The following is a 15,435-nucleotide window of genomic DNA, read 5'->3' as shown; positions in this document are numbered from 1 at the left end:
ACAAGCCCAACAGTTGATGACACTTGACAGACAAGCCAAGAGGTTTATGACAAAATAAACCTTGGCCCAGAAGCTGATGACAAAACGTGAACAGACAAGCCTGGAAGCCAATTATAAAAATTTAGTTATTTTGTGAAAATTACAGCATTTCCATGATTAAGGACAATGATATCTGTTCTTTGTAGCAAACTTCTTCATGTGACATCAAGAAGTACCTTATAGCACTGCTGTCTACACATCTTCCCCATATCAGTTGTTATATCCAAAGATGAGCAGCCTACTAACTGACACTCCATCACGATAAATTTTAAGCAACACCATAACAATTAAAAGCAACACCATAACAATTAAATGCGGGGGCAAACAACAAACATGCACAGGAAAGCAATACACTACATTGCTACTTAATCATGTTAAACTTACTAGGAAACATGTAAGCACTTAGCCACACTAATAAGTCATCCCAGCACAGCCATTAGTCCTATCGCAATTGTGCAACCAATTGCCATATATTTAACTCTTAAATATTGCCCCTCTTGTAGCATGTGCCACACAAGGAGCTAGCTCACTGATTACAATAAATCACTAGCGATGATGTATCTTTGCTTCCTGGTACAGTCCATCCCTTCTGGTCGATCTCGTCACTACTGTACTGGAACTTTGGCCACAACCAAATGTGGTCAATGCCCATGCAAAATCCAACATGGTGTACAAGCAGGGGGGTAGGACATGATGTCACAATGCATATGATTTTGCACAATTTAATTGAATTCCAATCATAATTACATGATAAAAAACTAATGTACCAGCTACTTGCATCATTGTAGATGCCAAAGTTGATTGTATGTAAGAATACAGCAACCAGTAACACATGCAGGTACCTGAAATTGGCCTTATTGTTTAGGCAGTGGAATGTTGTGGTTAGACTGTGATGACATAATTGGTCTATGACGAGGCTTCTGGAGTGTGATGTTGTCTTCAATTACTAATACATTACTATTGATATTGGCAGTGTTTGTACAAGTGCAGCTGCCGTATATATTGCCAACAATTTTGTATGAATGGGTAAGCATTGGCGAGTGGTGGATTATTACTTGCAGTGCTAATTCACGAGTAATTAGTGAGATGATCAAGTGAGCCATGCTGGGCTACCTGTATACAGTACTCTCCTTTCATGCTGTTTCAGTGAAAGATACAGGACTAGCATTCACCTAACATGGCAACAAAGCTAAGATAGCTTCAACTTGATGATCTCACTAATTAGTGTCAGATAATTTCCAGCAGTGCATAGATTTCTATCACTGCCAACTATTTTTACTTTCTTTAGCCTCTCTAGTACGCTGGTTTCTCTATACAATAACTACCATCAAAGCTTGGGAACAGTACACCGGTCAAACGGCACCTTTGCCATTGCTCCAGGTATGTCATTCACTATAAGACCACTATTTTCTTCCTTAGCTTGGCTTGAAAGGATGCTAGTGGTGAGAATTGTGGCAAACTATCGTTAGCACTAGAATTATCACCAGTGGCTTTGTTAACTACAGCACTAAATCAAGGTATTGATTACTTGAACAGCCATTTATACAACTTCTGTAACTCGAAGTCGGGTTGTTGAAATGCAACAAGACAAAGTTTTCCTGAGAGAGGAAGACCACACCTAACATCTAAAGAAACTTGGGATGCATATACGGTAGTATAAAAAAGTTTCAGCTATTAAAAAAAAGTATTTTTGTAAAGGAGTCAATGAAAACCGCAAGTTGTGGCTAGCAATATTGCACTCCGGAAAAGTGAAGGAAGTAATTAATACTAATGACATATTTTGGTTAGTTAAATGAAAAGGCCTATTAAGATTGACATTTTTTAAAATAGTGTGCTATTACAAAATTCATCGCAATATCTCTAGGGCTTAGTAGATAAAACAATTTCTACACTAATGAAGTACCACCAGTGCTGAAAATAACACAGCACTAAACTTCATGGTTTACTAGAACTAAACTGGCAAAATGTACAATGTGGATACATCATGCAATTATCATGACTTCATGTCCTACCCCCTGGTGTACAAGAGTCCCAATATTTAAAATATTTCTGTATTTAAAAACATTTTATAATTCTAATTTTTATTTTTGTCATTATGTTTGTACCTCAAGATTTTGCTAATAGTTGTACAGGAAATGCCTAAAGAGTAGCTAAGAGGGGATCAGAGGAACTTCAGAAGAGACACAGAACACAGGTGTACTTTGCACTGTCGATTTCAAACGTTGTATAGAGTGGTGGCCATAATTGAACTCATAAATGAAATGTTAGCTACCCCTTGACCACAACAGGATTTACGGTAGCCAGACTGAGATACCGCTTATCCTGAAATGTGGTTCTTGAATCATCACCACCAAGTCCATCTCTCAGCATCTCAGTTTTTTGTACAGCTAGACCATTCAATCTTTGATGGCACGGCACCTCAAGTGGCCCGAAACTGGTTAAACTAATTTAGAAGCTGTGTATCTTGATGACTAATTTAACATCACTATGCTTAGGTTATAACTATAAGTAGGTACAACCCACAGCAGGCATGTTAACCTCAATTTATTGTGATTCAATAAATTGCATAAAACAAAGTGCATTTGGTTGGTTGAATGAATGCTGAGCAAGGAATAGTATCATTCTAGCACCGCTTTTTAGAAGTAGCACTAAATCAGCTTGCTTTTATTATGTGGCAGCTAAGGATTGAGAGCAGACGTATGAAGTGCCAAGTACTTGTACATGGTTAAACTAATTAAAATTCACAGTTTTCAATGGTTACAGCTATCATGTTATTGCTGCTATACTGATACTTGGCTGAAATTTGATATGACTCTTCACCATCATTTGTTTCATCCAATTATGTATTGTGCTATAAATGCGATGTTCATCTTTTGTATAAGCTTATCATCCCTGCCCAATGATTTCCTGTTTCACACAAAGTAATGCTCTGTGGATATTTGCATAACTGTTTAGTGTTGTTATGTACGCTTCTTGGCTTTCTTGATAATGTTGTGTTTAGATATACTATACTTACCGTATTTGACCAGTTAATAGCCGTGGCTAGTGGCTACTATAACTTTCAGCTAGGAAAACCCTGCAGCTACTATGCGAAGACGGCTACTATCCAAGAGCAGCTACTATGAGCTTGTGTCACAGTGTTTATACGGATTCACCAGTGACTGACTTTGTTTAATTATTGTTCAATACTGGCGTTCATTTTAAAGTTCTCTCAAAAATGTTATTTCACAACTCCTTTGCCCAGTTTCTGCTTCAAACGTCTTATCAACACTTGCATCAGTATATTCAAGCTGCGACTCTTATCCAAAGGTGGCTGTTATCCAAGGGTGGCTTTTATGACAATCATTCTAGGCTGTGGAGCGGCTACTATCTGGGGGTGGTTATTATACAAGTTGTGGCTATTAACTGGTAAAATATAGTATCTGTATTAAAGTAGGATCAAATAAACACTGTTTTCTACAATAAGGCCAGGGATGCTACCTTAGTACAAGGTCTTTTACAGCTTAATTTGTAGAACAGCGTATACTACGGTGTTCAATGAATGAAACCATTAGCTTGTAAAAGGATATCAACAACAACTGTTACAAGGAGCAACAAGATTAGTTTACAAGTAGGTTTAAACCTATACAATAAATGCTGTAGTTGAGTTTAAAAGTAAGAAATCATAGAGCTTTGAGAGTGGTGTACATACATATATAACTAAGCAACTATTAGTCATATATCTATTGCAACCTAAGGGTGTGGACTGCTCAAATCCACACCAGAAGCATATCCACAGTGCTATGTAGTTAGGGACTACGTACATATAGATAATAGAAAAATCAGCTTGAAATACTCTTCATTGACAGAACAAAAGACCTTTAATCTAGGAACTTTTCTGAGAATACGACTCTTTAATCAGACTAATAAAATGATATAAGATGGATGTGACTTTTTCATGCAAAATTAAATACTATAACCAGCAGTCAGGATTTCATAATATCTTGGTTTGTACTAATGCTTGCGTGCAATACTGTGCAATATCAATTCCATAGATCTATATAGCTTGCAGATCTGATGACATGTTTCAAGGAGCATTTAGAGTTGTAGTATAAATAATATTCTTGCTCTACATATGACAAATATGTATTATCAATTCAACAAGATTTTGATCAGTGAACTATCATTCATTAGTCTGCATAAAATCATTATGATGTGAAAAAGAAACTTTGCTACAGTGCTTCCTTGATTATCTGAACCTCTATTATCCAAACACTTGGCTATCCAAAGAGTAGAAATAGCTGCTCTATTAAAATGTTTTGTCTAAGATGTATGTTCTATTAGAGTATTTGAACAGGATTCTGTATATAAATGAATGGGCTTTGATTATCCAAAAGTTTTGATTATCTGAACATCTCTTGGTCCAAAGGGGGTTAGATAATTGAGGGAGCACTGTATATGAATAAACTGTTTTATCATGCAACATATTATATTGTGTAGATGATGAGAAGTCATTGTCAATTCTGCCAACTACAAGTACTACAATAAAGAGCCAAGTCAGCACACCCTTACCGACTATTTCTCCTGGTACTATTTATTACCTGTATAATTATATGGTACTACTGTGTTATTACATGTATATATTCACACAAAAACAGCCAAGCTGTGAAAAAATGGTGTGGCCTTAAAACGCCTGAGTAAAAAAGTTGTGAAATCAAGGTGGCGACCAAGAAATGGCTACAGTAATGTCAATGTTAACAAATTTTAAGAATGCACACAGCCATTATTAAAATGTCACATCATTGCAGCCATTTCTTGGGTGCCACTTTTGATTTCACAACTTTTTCCACCCAGGCTTTTTAAGGCCACACCATTTTTTCACAGCTTGGCCGTTTTGTGCAGATTTCACTTCTTTTTGTATTTTGGTCTCAAAACCAGCCTATACCAATGAATGTTTTATGTATGTACTTTTAGAAATCCTCAAAAATGTACACCCTATTAGAGTATTACAATAATACTACCCAAATACTGAAGTAATTAAACTCTACCAATGGAAGTTCTAGATTGTTTTAGAACATTCTATGTATGTTATATTAGAAGTTCTAAAAATGTGCACTCTATTACAGTATTAAAATAATATTGCCAAATATTGAAGCAAAACATGCAATACAATACATTTATAAGTCTGTCTTCAATGATCATCAGTATGTCTGTATAGATAAAAAGAAATGTGAGTAAAATTAACCCTCAAAGTCAGCCATATCTATTGCATAGTTTACTTCATCTTTGGTAATATTATTCTAATACTCTAATAAAGTGTGCATTTAAGGGATTCTAATAGAACATACATGGAATGTTCTAGAACAATCATCGATAGAGCTTTACTTCAATGTTTGGTAATATTATTGTAACATTTTAATAGAGTGCACATTTTTGAGGACTTTTAATAGAACATACATAGAATGTTCTAGAACATAGAACTTCCATTTCCATTGGTATATCTATGAAATTATAAACTTTATTTGTGACAAAATCATTCCAAATCTCACATCAGGCAAAATCAAACTAACACCACCAGTGGATAGCTACACTATCGTACTACTAGTTTTAACCCTCAATACTACTAAAACTACTTGAGGCTGGTTTTAACAGACATTTTTCTGAGTGGTGTGGAGAGCTTGAATGGCTGTTTCTGGCCTTGTGAAGGGCCTGGCTTGGCAAGAATCAGTGGTTTACTGGTGGATAGCCTGATAATGTTTTTTTCTGTTTATTTTGCTACATATCAGCCACTACGAAGCCAGCACAGCACTGTATTCTCATATCAAGACATCAGTCATGGTCTGCCTCTATTTTGAAGTCGATATCTTGCCCACCCCATCACTCCTCCCCTTTGTGAGCACTTGTGATGCTACTTTGCTCATCCAATTGCTCATATATTCTTATTTGGTGGGAAATTCTACAAGCAGTTACAAGTACTGGAATTGGTCTGAAAGGTAAATAGATTGATGCATCTCTTGAGTAAATTTTATATGCATGCTTGCTATGCTGGGAAAATTATGCTGACTTAAAACCGTTAATCTCAAAACTTCCAAAAGTGTAATTTGGATTGTTTTTCCAAAATCTAGTCACATTTTTAAACTAGAATTTTCATTTGTAAAGCAGAAATTAAATGAAGTGATCAGCCAAAATAGCAGCAGCTCAGTGGTTAAGGATGCAGGTGTTAAGTATGGAGGTCCCTGGTTCAATCTCTGGCAATTTTTGCAACATTTTTGTGCATCTTTTTTACCCCACAGTGACTGCTCTATTAGAGTATCTGGATGGTAAATTCTTTGATATTCATCAGATTCGTAGTAAACTTGGTGCGTGAATTCACCTTTATACTCTCTTCATTTGTGCCAAAGATCAAGACAATCAAGTTACATGCTTGCACTATATAACAATTTTTGGAAAGTATGCAAAAATAAACTGAAGCCCCCTACAGCTTAAAAAGGAAAAGAAATGAAGAAATTACATTGAAACTTTGAACACCCATATCTCGCAAATAGCTATTGCAAATTTAATTAATTTGCTCTGTATGGTCTGTATACCCTAGCTATAATGCAAAAATGGTGTGCTTGGGAGAAGGAGCCATGGAGCTATGCACATGTGAAAGTACTGTTTTCTTTCTTCTGTCAGTATTATACTAATGGTGTGGCACACTAGCTTTCTTGTCCACATGATACACTACCATGTGTCTTGTTATACCAAAACAGCCAAGCTGTGAAAAAAACCAATGTGGCCTCCAAACAGGCCAGTGTGAAAAAAGCAAAATTCAACCAAGAATGGCTGTGATGGTAGGTTAATGAGAAAAGTTTTAATAACAAGAATTCAGGTGAATTGTGTTGTCTTATCAAATTACACTAAGATTTGGCACCAAATTCATCTGAATTGTCATTGGTAAAGGTTTCACCATTAAAGCAATTTCTTGGCTTCCACTTTGGATTTTATGTCTTTATTCACACAGAGGCCGCACCCTTTTCACAGCTTTATCGTTTTGGTATAGATATCACTCCTATTGTAATATCACTAGTATACTAAAAATTATAAATTTAAAAATGATGTAGGGATCCAAGTGATAAAAAGTAGTGAAACAAGAGATGAACAATGGTAGCTATTCAGTATAGCTCAGTGGGAAATCCCTACTTTGGCATTGGACACAAAATAATTGTTATACTATGCCAAAGTAGGGATTTCCCACTGAGCTATACTGCAATGGCTACCATTGTTCATCTCTTGTTTCACTACTTTTTATCGCTTGGATCCCTACTTCATTATTAAATTTATAATTTTTAGTATACTAGTTTGTTTAGTATTTTGTTAAAGCATACAGCTAGCTGTAAACATGTGACTGTTCTATTAAGGTGACTGCTGTATTAGAGTATCTCGAGTGAGCTTGTAAAGATGTGTGGTTGCCCAAAACGTGTGTGGTCATTGTGGTTTCATTCAAATATTAGAGTATCTCATGTCAGCCTACCAACCTGAAGGTGTTTGGTCACAAATACAGCTAGCGTAAAAGGGGTGTGGTCATGTGGTCTCAATCGATAATACGTAGAATAAAGAATGGGCGTGATCTTCAGTGACCTATTGTGAAGATACAGGTAGCTATCTAGTACCGGTACCACTGTACTGTACAGTAGTCTAAGTGCCTTAAATAATTTTGTGATGTCTATTATGCTGCTTAAAGAAAGTGTTGATATGGAAAATTAATGCCTTGATATGGTTTCGTTGGATGAAGAAGACAAACAGCCTGATTGAAGATAAAAGAAAAGACAAGGTGCAGAGGGAACACACTCTTTGGAACCCCAAAAGGCACATCCCACTAGTGAGTTTGTCATTTTGGCTTAAAATGGTGGCCGTGTGTTGCTTTGTTTGGCCTCTAGGCTTATGAATGTGGTCAGTGAGTGAGTGAGTGAGAGAGGCAGACAAATTTTCTAGTTTTGACAATTTTTTCAAAATTCTATATCCGGCTGCCAGTAAGGGTTTTCTTATTTTTAATGCTATAATAGATGTTAGATAGACTAATATTATTCTGTAAAGGTGATTTTCATCGTGTAAGACGTTTCTAAGCTGGTTTTTAAAAGGCTACATTTTTGGTGGCGCTTGTCATTTCTGGGGATCCCTACTTAAACAGTACTACCATACTGTTTGATACCAGAAAATACCTTATACTACTGCAGGAATGAGGGAAGCATGCAATTTTTTATTTGCAGTCTATGTCTAATTCTAAACAGTTGATGTATGAAAAGGGGTGCAACCTCCAACATAGGGTAGTATGAAAAGATGTGATATCAAAGGTGGCGGCCAAGAAATAATATTATAATGTCACCTAATTTGTAAGATTACAAATTAAGTGACATTGTATTATCACATCTTTTCATAGTAGACTATTTTTTGAATGCTGCACCCTTTTTCACACCTTGGCTATTTTGGATTAAATATCACTTCTTTTTTTGTATTTCTAAGCAGAAGAAAAGGATTTTAAGTGACATATTTGTATCATTGTGGAATTGATTTTGTATTACTTTGTAACTTCATACTAATTGTTAAGTATTGCATGACTACTCTATTAAGTGATCTGGAAATGGACAGTCACACTTGTATAATCATCACTGTAGATATGACAACAAGCTAGTATATTGAAAATATCATTTTAAAAATAAACTAGGGATCTAAGTGATAATTATACAAATTAAATAGACAAGATTATCTAATCCAAAACAGCCAAGCTGTAAAAAAAGAGTGCGGCCCTGAGAAAGGCTATGGTGAAAAAAGATGTGAAATCCAAGGTGGCGGCCAAGAAATGGCTGTGATGGTAGGTTAATGGTAAAAATTTTAATAACGACAATTCAGGTGAATTTTGTGCCAAGACCAAGCGGCACCAAATTCACCTGAATTGTTGCTATTAAAATTTTTACCATTAACCTACCATCACAGCCATTTCTTGGCCGCCACCTTGGATTTCACATCTTTTTTCACCATAGCCTTTCTCAGGACCGCACTCTTTTTTTACAGCTTGGCTGTTTTGGATTAGATTTCACTTCTTTTTGTATTTGTATACCCCAAAGCCGGCCTATGGCCGGCTTTAGGGCTTTTTAACCTGTCATTTTTTCTTTACTACAGGAAGAAGAAAAGATGAAGCAGGGTGATTTCTTTGTAGCTAACCTCTCTGCAAGGTGATCCTTCTGGCTGATCTCTCTAACGGATGACTTGTTTGTAGCTGAACTCTCTACAGGGTGATTTGTTTGTAGCTGAACTCTCTACAAGGTAACTTCTTCTAGCTGATCTTTCTACAAGGTGATTTGTCTGTAGCTGAATTCTCTACAGGGCAATTTGTTTGCAGTTGAACTCTGTACATGGTAGTTTCTTTGTAGCTGAACTCTCTATAATGTAACTTCTTCTAGCTGAACTCTCTACAGGGTGACTTGTTTCTAGCTGATCTCTCTACAATGTAACTTCTTCTAGCTGAACTCTCTACAGGGTGACTTGTTTGTAGCTGAACCCTCTACAGGGTGATTTGTTTGTAGCTGAACTCTCTACAAGGTAACTTCTTCTAGCTGATCTTTCTGCAAGGTGATTTGTCTGTAGCTGATTTCTCTACAGGGCAATTTGTTTGCTGCTGAACTCTCTACATGGTAGTTTCTTTGTAGCTGAACTCTCTACAATGTAACTTCTTCTAGCTGAACTCTCTACCGGTGACTTGTTTCTAGCTGATCTCTCTACAGGGTGACTTGTTTGTAGCTGAACTCTCTACAGGGTGATTTGTTTGTAGCTGAACTCTCTACTAGGCATGAGGCTATTATGCTCCAAAAATTGAGCATTATGCTTTTGAGCAGTGCTCAAAAAGTCACCTATTATGCTTTTGAAAATTGCCCATTATTCCCAAAATTATGTCACAATAATTGGCTAATAATGCCAGTTTATTGTTGTATCAGACCATTTTCATTGTTGTTTAAGGTTCCAATAGTCTTGAATTCTTTAGTTGGTTGCTGTATTAGAGTATTTCGTTTCAACATGACTGCTTTATTAGAGTAAATAATATTCAGTGACTGTTCTATTAGAGTTTCTGACTGCTCTATTAGAGTATCTCGATCTTTTTTAACGGAATTGTGCAATCTGCAGATTTTCCTACTGTTAAAGCTTTATAATCACCTAAAAATGCTAGCATAATTCCTGATTCCCACACATACCTATAATGCCCGTAATTATGCCGGCATAATCGCCGCATCCCTACTCTCTACAAGGTAACGTCTTCTAGCTGATCTTTCTACAGGGTGACTTGTTTGTCTTTACAGGGAAATTTGTTTGCAGCTGAACTCTCTACATGGTAGTTTCTTTGTAGCTGAACTCTCTACAATGTAACTTCTTCTAGCTGATCTCTCTACAGGGTGACTTGTTTCTAGCTGAACTCTCTACAGGATGATTTGTTTCTAGCTGAACTCTCTACAAGGTAACTTCTTCTTGCTGATCTTTCTACAAGGTGATTTGTCTGTAGCTGAATTCTCTACAGGGAAATTTGTTTGCTGCTGAACTCTGTACATGGTAGTTTATTTGTAGCTGAACTTTCTACAATGTAACTTCTTCTAGCTGAACTCTCTACAGGATGACTTGTTTGTAGCTGAACTCTCTACAGGGTGATTTGTTTGTAGCTGAACTCTCTACAAGGTAACTTCTTCTAGCTGATCTTTCTACAGGCTGATTTGTTTGTAGCTGAATTCTCTACAGGGCAATTTGTTTGCAGTTGAACTCTGTACATGGTAGTTTCTTTGTAGCTGAACTCTCTACAAGGTAACTTCTTCTAGCTGATCTTTCTACAGGCTGATTTGTTTGTAGCTGAATTCTCTACAGGGCAATTTGTTTGCAGTTGAACTCTGTACATGGTAGTTTCTTTGTAGCTGAACTCTCTACAATGTAACTTCTTCTAGCTGATCTCTCTACAGGGTGACTTGTTTCTAGCTGAACTCTCTACAGGGCGATTTGTTTGTAGCTGAACTCTCCACAAGGTAACTTCTTCTAGCTGATCTTTCTACAAGGTGATTTGTCTGTAGCTGAATTCTCTACAGGGAAATTTGTTTGCTGCTGAACTCTGTACATGGTAGTTTCTTTGTAGCTGAACTTTCTACAGTGTAACTTCTTCTAGCTGAACTCTCTACAGGATGACTTGTTTGTAGCTGAACTCTCTACAGGGTGATTTGTTTGTAGCTGAACTCTCTACAAGGTAACTTCTTCTAGATGATCTTTCTACAGGCTGATTTGTTTGTAGCTGAATTCTCTACAGGGCAATTTGAACTCTGTACATGGTAGTTTCTTTGTAGCTGAACTCTCTACAATGTAACTTCTTCTACTAACTGAACTCTCTACAGGGTGACTTGTTTCTAGCTGATCTCTCTACAATGTAACTTCTTCTAGCTGAACTCTCTAGAGGGTGACTTGTTTGTAGCTGAACCCTCTACAGGGTGATTTGTTTGCAGCTGAACTCTTTACATGGTAGTTTCTTTGTAACCGAACTCTCTACAATGTAACTTCTTCTAGCTGAACTCTCTACAGGATGACTTGTTTCTAGCTGATCTCTGTACAGGGTGACTTGTTCCTAGCTGAACTATCTACAGGTGGTTTCTTTGTAGCTGAACTCTCTACAAAGTGACTTCTTCTAGCTGATCTATCAACAGGATGACTTGTTTCTAACTGAACTCTCTATAGTGTGATCTGTTCATAGCGGAACTTTCTACTGGGTGATTTGTTTGCAGCTAAACTCTTTGCATGATTGTTTCTTTGTAACTGAAGTCTCTACAAGGTAACTTCTTCTAGCTGATCTCTCTACAGGGCAATTTGTTTGTAGCTGAATTCTCTACAGGGTGATTTATTTGAGCTGAACTCTCTACATGATGGCTTCTTTGTAGCTGAACTCTCTATTAGGTACCTTCTTCTAGCTGATCTGACTACAGGGAGACTTGTTTGTAGCTGAATTCCCTACAGAATAACTTGCAATGTAATATAACTGAGTAAATTATACATGCAGCTGAATGCTTTATTAGGGTGACTGTTCTATTAGAGTATCTCGATCTCGCATTTGCTGCACGTAGTTGCCTTTCGAATCATAACTCAGTGATTTGTAATCCGATTCTTCTGTACTACTGCAAGAACTTTCTATGATGATTATTCCAGCTACATACTGATTTTCAGCTCGTTGCTCTAAGCGGTTTGCCTGGTAGACACGAAAACTAATAGTTTTTTTATTCATAAAAATCGATCGCGTAATTTTGACACAGGTTGGGTTTTGTGTCATATCTCCATGGTCTTTATGTCGATTCCTTTCAAACCACAAAAAGGCACTCCTACGATGGTTGCTCCATCTACATATCAATTTTCAACTGATTCCTCCAAGGGGTTTACCCTGTAGGCGTGACAGACCTTCGACCTTATTTTACGCAAATAATCGGTCATAACTCCGTGAATGTTCATCGGATTCCTACCAAAGTTGGTACTGAGATCCGCCTTAATGAGCCCTTTAAGTGTGCCAAATTTCAGCCCAATCCGAGTACGCATTCGTGTTTTATGTCGAATTTTGCGAAGTGTGCGAAATGAAGAAGATGAAGAAGAAAAAAACGAAGAAATTAAAACGAAATTTTGTTCGCTCGTATCTCGGAAATGGCTGGAGCGATTTTCTTCAAATTTGGTATGTAGACTCCCCTAACTGGGCGGCACTTCTCTTGCAAATCTGGTTCCAATCGGATAAGGAATCACAGAGCTACATAGGTGTGAAAATTGCGTTTTCTTTCTTCCTGTTAATATACTCACGGTGTGGCGCGCCGGCTTCTTGGGCCGCACGACACACTATCGTGTGTCTTGATATGAATGATGGTATTATAAGATAGTTTTGTGGGAAACCCTTTCTTTGGTAAACAAAATAATTGTTATGACATGCAAATATAGGGATTTTCCCACAGAACTATGTTGCAATATCATTATTCATATAATCTTGTCTCACTGGTTTCCATTGCTTAGATCATTTAAATATACCACTTTAGCATGGGAAGGTACCGCTTGGGGTTTAACTTGCATACTGCCCGAGCAATATCATGAGAAAGCAGTTTGCTCATGGCTTTGGTGCCAACCAGTTCAAAGATACAATATACTTTGATTTGTTATATTGAATGACATGGAGCAATTAACTATGCATTTACGTTTACAAGTTAGGCTAGGTTCAGTGTAGTTGCTAAGTTTTGATTGGTTTACAGTTACTAAATAATGAATGATCAATAAATGAATTGTTTGGGCAATGCGTGGACCAGGGGCATACGGAGGGGGGTTTCCAGGGGTTTCAGGAAACCCCTTTGGATTTTACACAGTACTTGAAACATTAAGGAATTGAAACTTCAGGTTTCCAGAATCTGGAATCTATCATGGAACAGGACACATTGTAAACTTTTATCTTAGTTAAATAATAGTTTCTCACATGATAGCAACATGTATAGCTTATGATTTTGGTGAAAAGATCGAGATACTCTAATAAAGCAGTCAGGCAATATAGACTACTCTAATATAACAGTCACTTAGCTATAGTGGAAACCCCTTTTCAAAATTCCTGCAAACGCCCCTGTGGAAATATATTTCTACCTACCATGTGTTAGCCATTGAGCAGACCATGGAACAGCAAAAGAAGACAACTAGATTTAAATAGGTGAGTAACTAATCATCAAGAGTTAATGATATTAACTCTTGTTATAGTCCCAAGTACTTAACTTAATATATTAACTTACTGTCCCAATTGCAAAGTTAGTGGGCTCAATGTAGTGCAATAAATAACCAGATCTCACAATTGCAATTTTTCTGGTGCTCTGTATAAAGCATAATGACAAATGAACAACTAATCTCGTGCCCTGACCCCACCCACTGCTTTAAGTAGGGTCTGGTGGTCTGACACCATATTGTTTATGCATTTGTTTCCATAATTCCCATCGGTCATCTTCATCATTCTAGCCTATCAAATCACATTGTAGCTGAATTGAAGCATCCGAATGGTCAGAAAAGAAAATGGTGTAGGGCACAAAACTTCAGTGTTTGTCACCAGACCCTACTCAATGCAGTGGGTGGAGTCTTGGTACAAGACAATGTTCTATCAGCTATTAGCCCAACCACTATTGATCATCAGGTATTTGTATATAAAGGAACAGGGCAAGTGCTCTGTGGTTCTTTCACCTATCAGGTGAATGTGCCTATATAATCAACTTTTAACATTTAGCATGTGTGACACAATCATTGTAACTGTATGAGATCATACAACTACATAACATTACAGCATGTACCATATAGACCATTATTGAGTCTGGCATTTAAACATTATTAAGCTGTTGTGAGAGATTTGTTTATTTATTTGGGTCTTATATATTGGTAGCAGAGGACAATTACAAGCAGTAGTGACATCAAGCAGTGCAAAACATGTCAGTTTACCAAGACTTTTTTTAGAAGGAGACCTGACAGAATGATTTAAACATTATGAAATTTGCTGTACTGCAAACGATTGGAGTGACGAGGTCAAGGAAAAAAGCTACCAACATTGCTGAAGGGAGAGGCGTACTTGGCTAGAACTAACAGTTGAACAGCAAGCAAGCTATGCAGATGCAAAAGAAAGAATTCTATATATAGAAAGATTAGCCCCTGTTCAGTTCATCTCAATGGATGATTTCCATTGCAGGCATTTGCTGCCTGGCGAATGACGTATTCGTGCATGAATTAAGACTGTGTGTTGATTACCAGGAGCTTAACAAAAGAACTGTGAAGGATGCATATTCACTCCCGAGACCAGATGAAGTTCAGGATAGGTTACTACCCTAGATCTTTGCAGTAGTTATGGGCAACTGCCAGTTCACGCTAATGACCAACTTCAAACTGCCTTTTGTCCAGGGCCAGGGTTTGGTCTCTTTCAGTTCTGTACAATGCCCTTTGGACTTTCAGGAGCCCCTTCATCATTTCAAAGACTGATGAACGCCATTTGCAGCCACCTACCATTTGTTACTACTTATTTAGATGATTTTCTTGTACACTCCAAAAACACCAATGAACATGCAAAACACCTTTCACTTCTGTTTCAACGCATGTCTAATGCAGGCTACATATTTTGTGGTAGCAAGTGTCATATTGGGTTTTCCTCTGTAACTTACTTAGGCCATGTGTTTTCATCAACAGGTATGTCTCCAGACCCAGAAAAAGTTTCAGCCATTCGCAACTGGGCAGTACCTGCAGATGTTAGTTCACTCAGAAGTTTCCTTGGACTATCATCCTATTATCAACGTTATATTCACCAATTCACAAACATTGCAGCACCCTTGTATCACCTAACAAACAAGGATACTCCTTTTGCATGGGACCATACTGAGTCAT

At 37.2% G+C, this 15,435-nt stretch overlaps 1 protein-coding gene across 3 annotated transcripts in view; it reads left to right on the top strand.

The window, feature by feature from the left end:
• The window catches only part of LOC136259834 (uncharacterized), a 449,685-nt gene that overhangs the window by 351,691 nt on the left and 82,559 nt on the right, over window positions 1-15,435 (top strand). For all 3 annotated transcript variants that reach the window (XM_066053387.1, XM_066053386.1, XM_066053388.1), the window contains one exon: window positions 4,519-4,605. In XM_066053387.1, coding sequence (XP_065909459.1) covers window positions 4,519-4,605 — 87 coding nt within the window. The remainder of the gene's footprint in view (window positions 1-4,518; window positions 4,606-15,435) is intronic.

This window comes from Dysidea avara, chromosome 7 (genome assembly GCF_963678975.1).
Source record: "Dysidea avara chromosome 7, odDysAvar1.4, whole genome shotgun sequence".
In the NCBI taxonomy this organism is placed as follows: domain Eukaryota; kingdom Metazoa; phylum Porifera; class Demospongiae; order Dictyoceratida; family Dysideidae; genus Dysidea; species Dysidea avara.
Note: the sequence above shows the minus strand (reverse complement) of the source record. Positions and strands in the feature narration are given on the sequence as shown.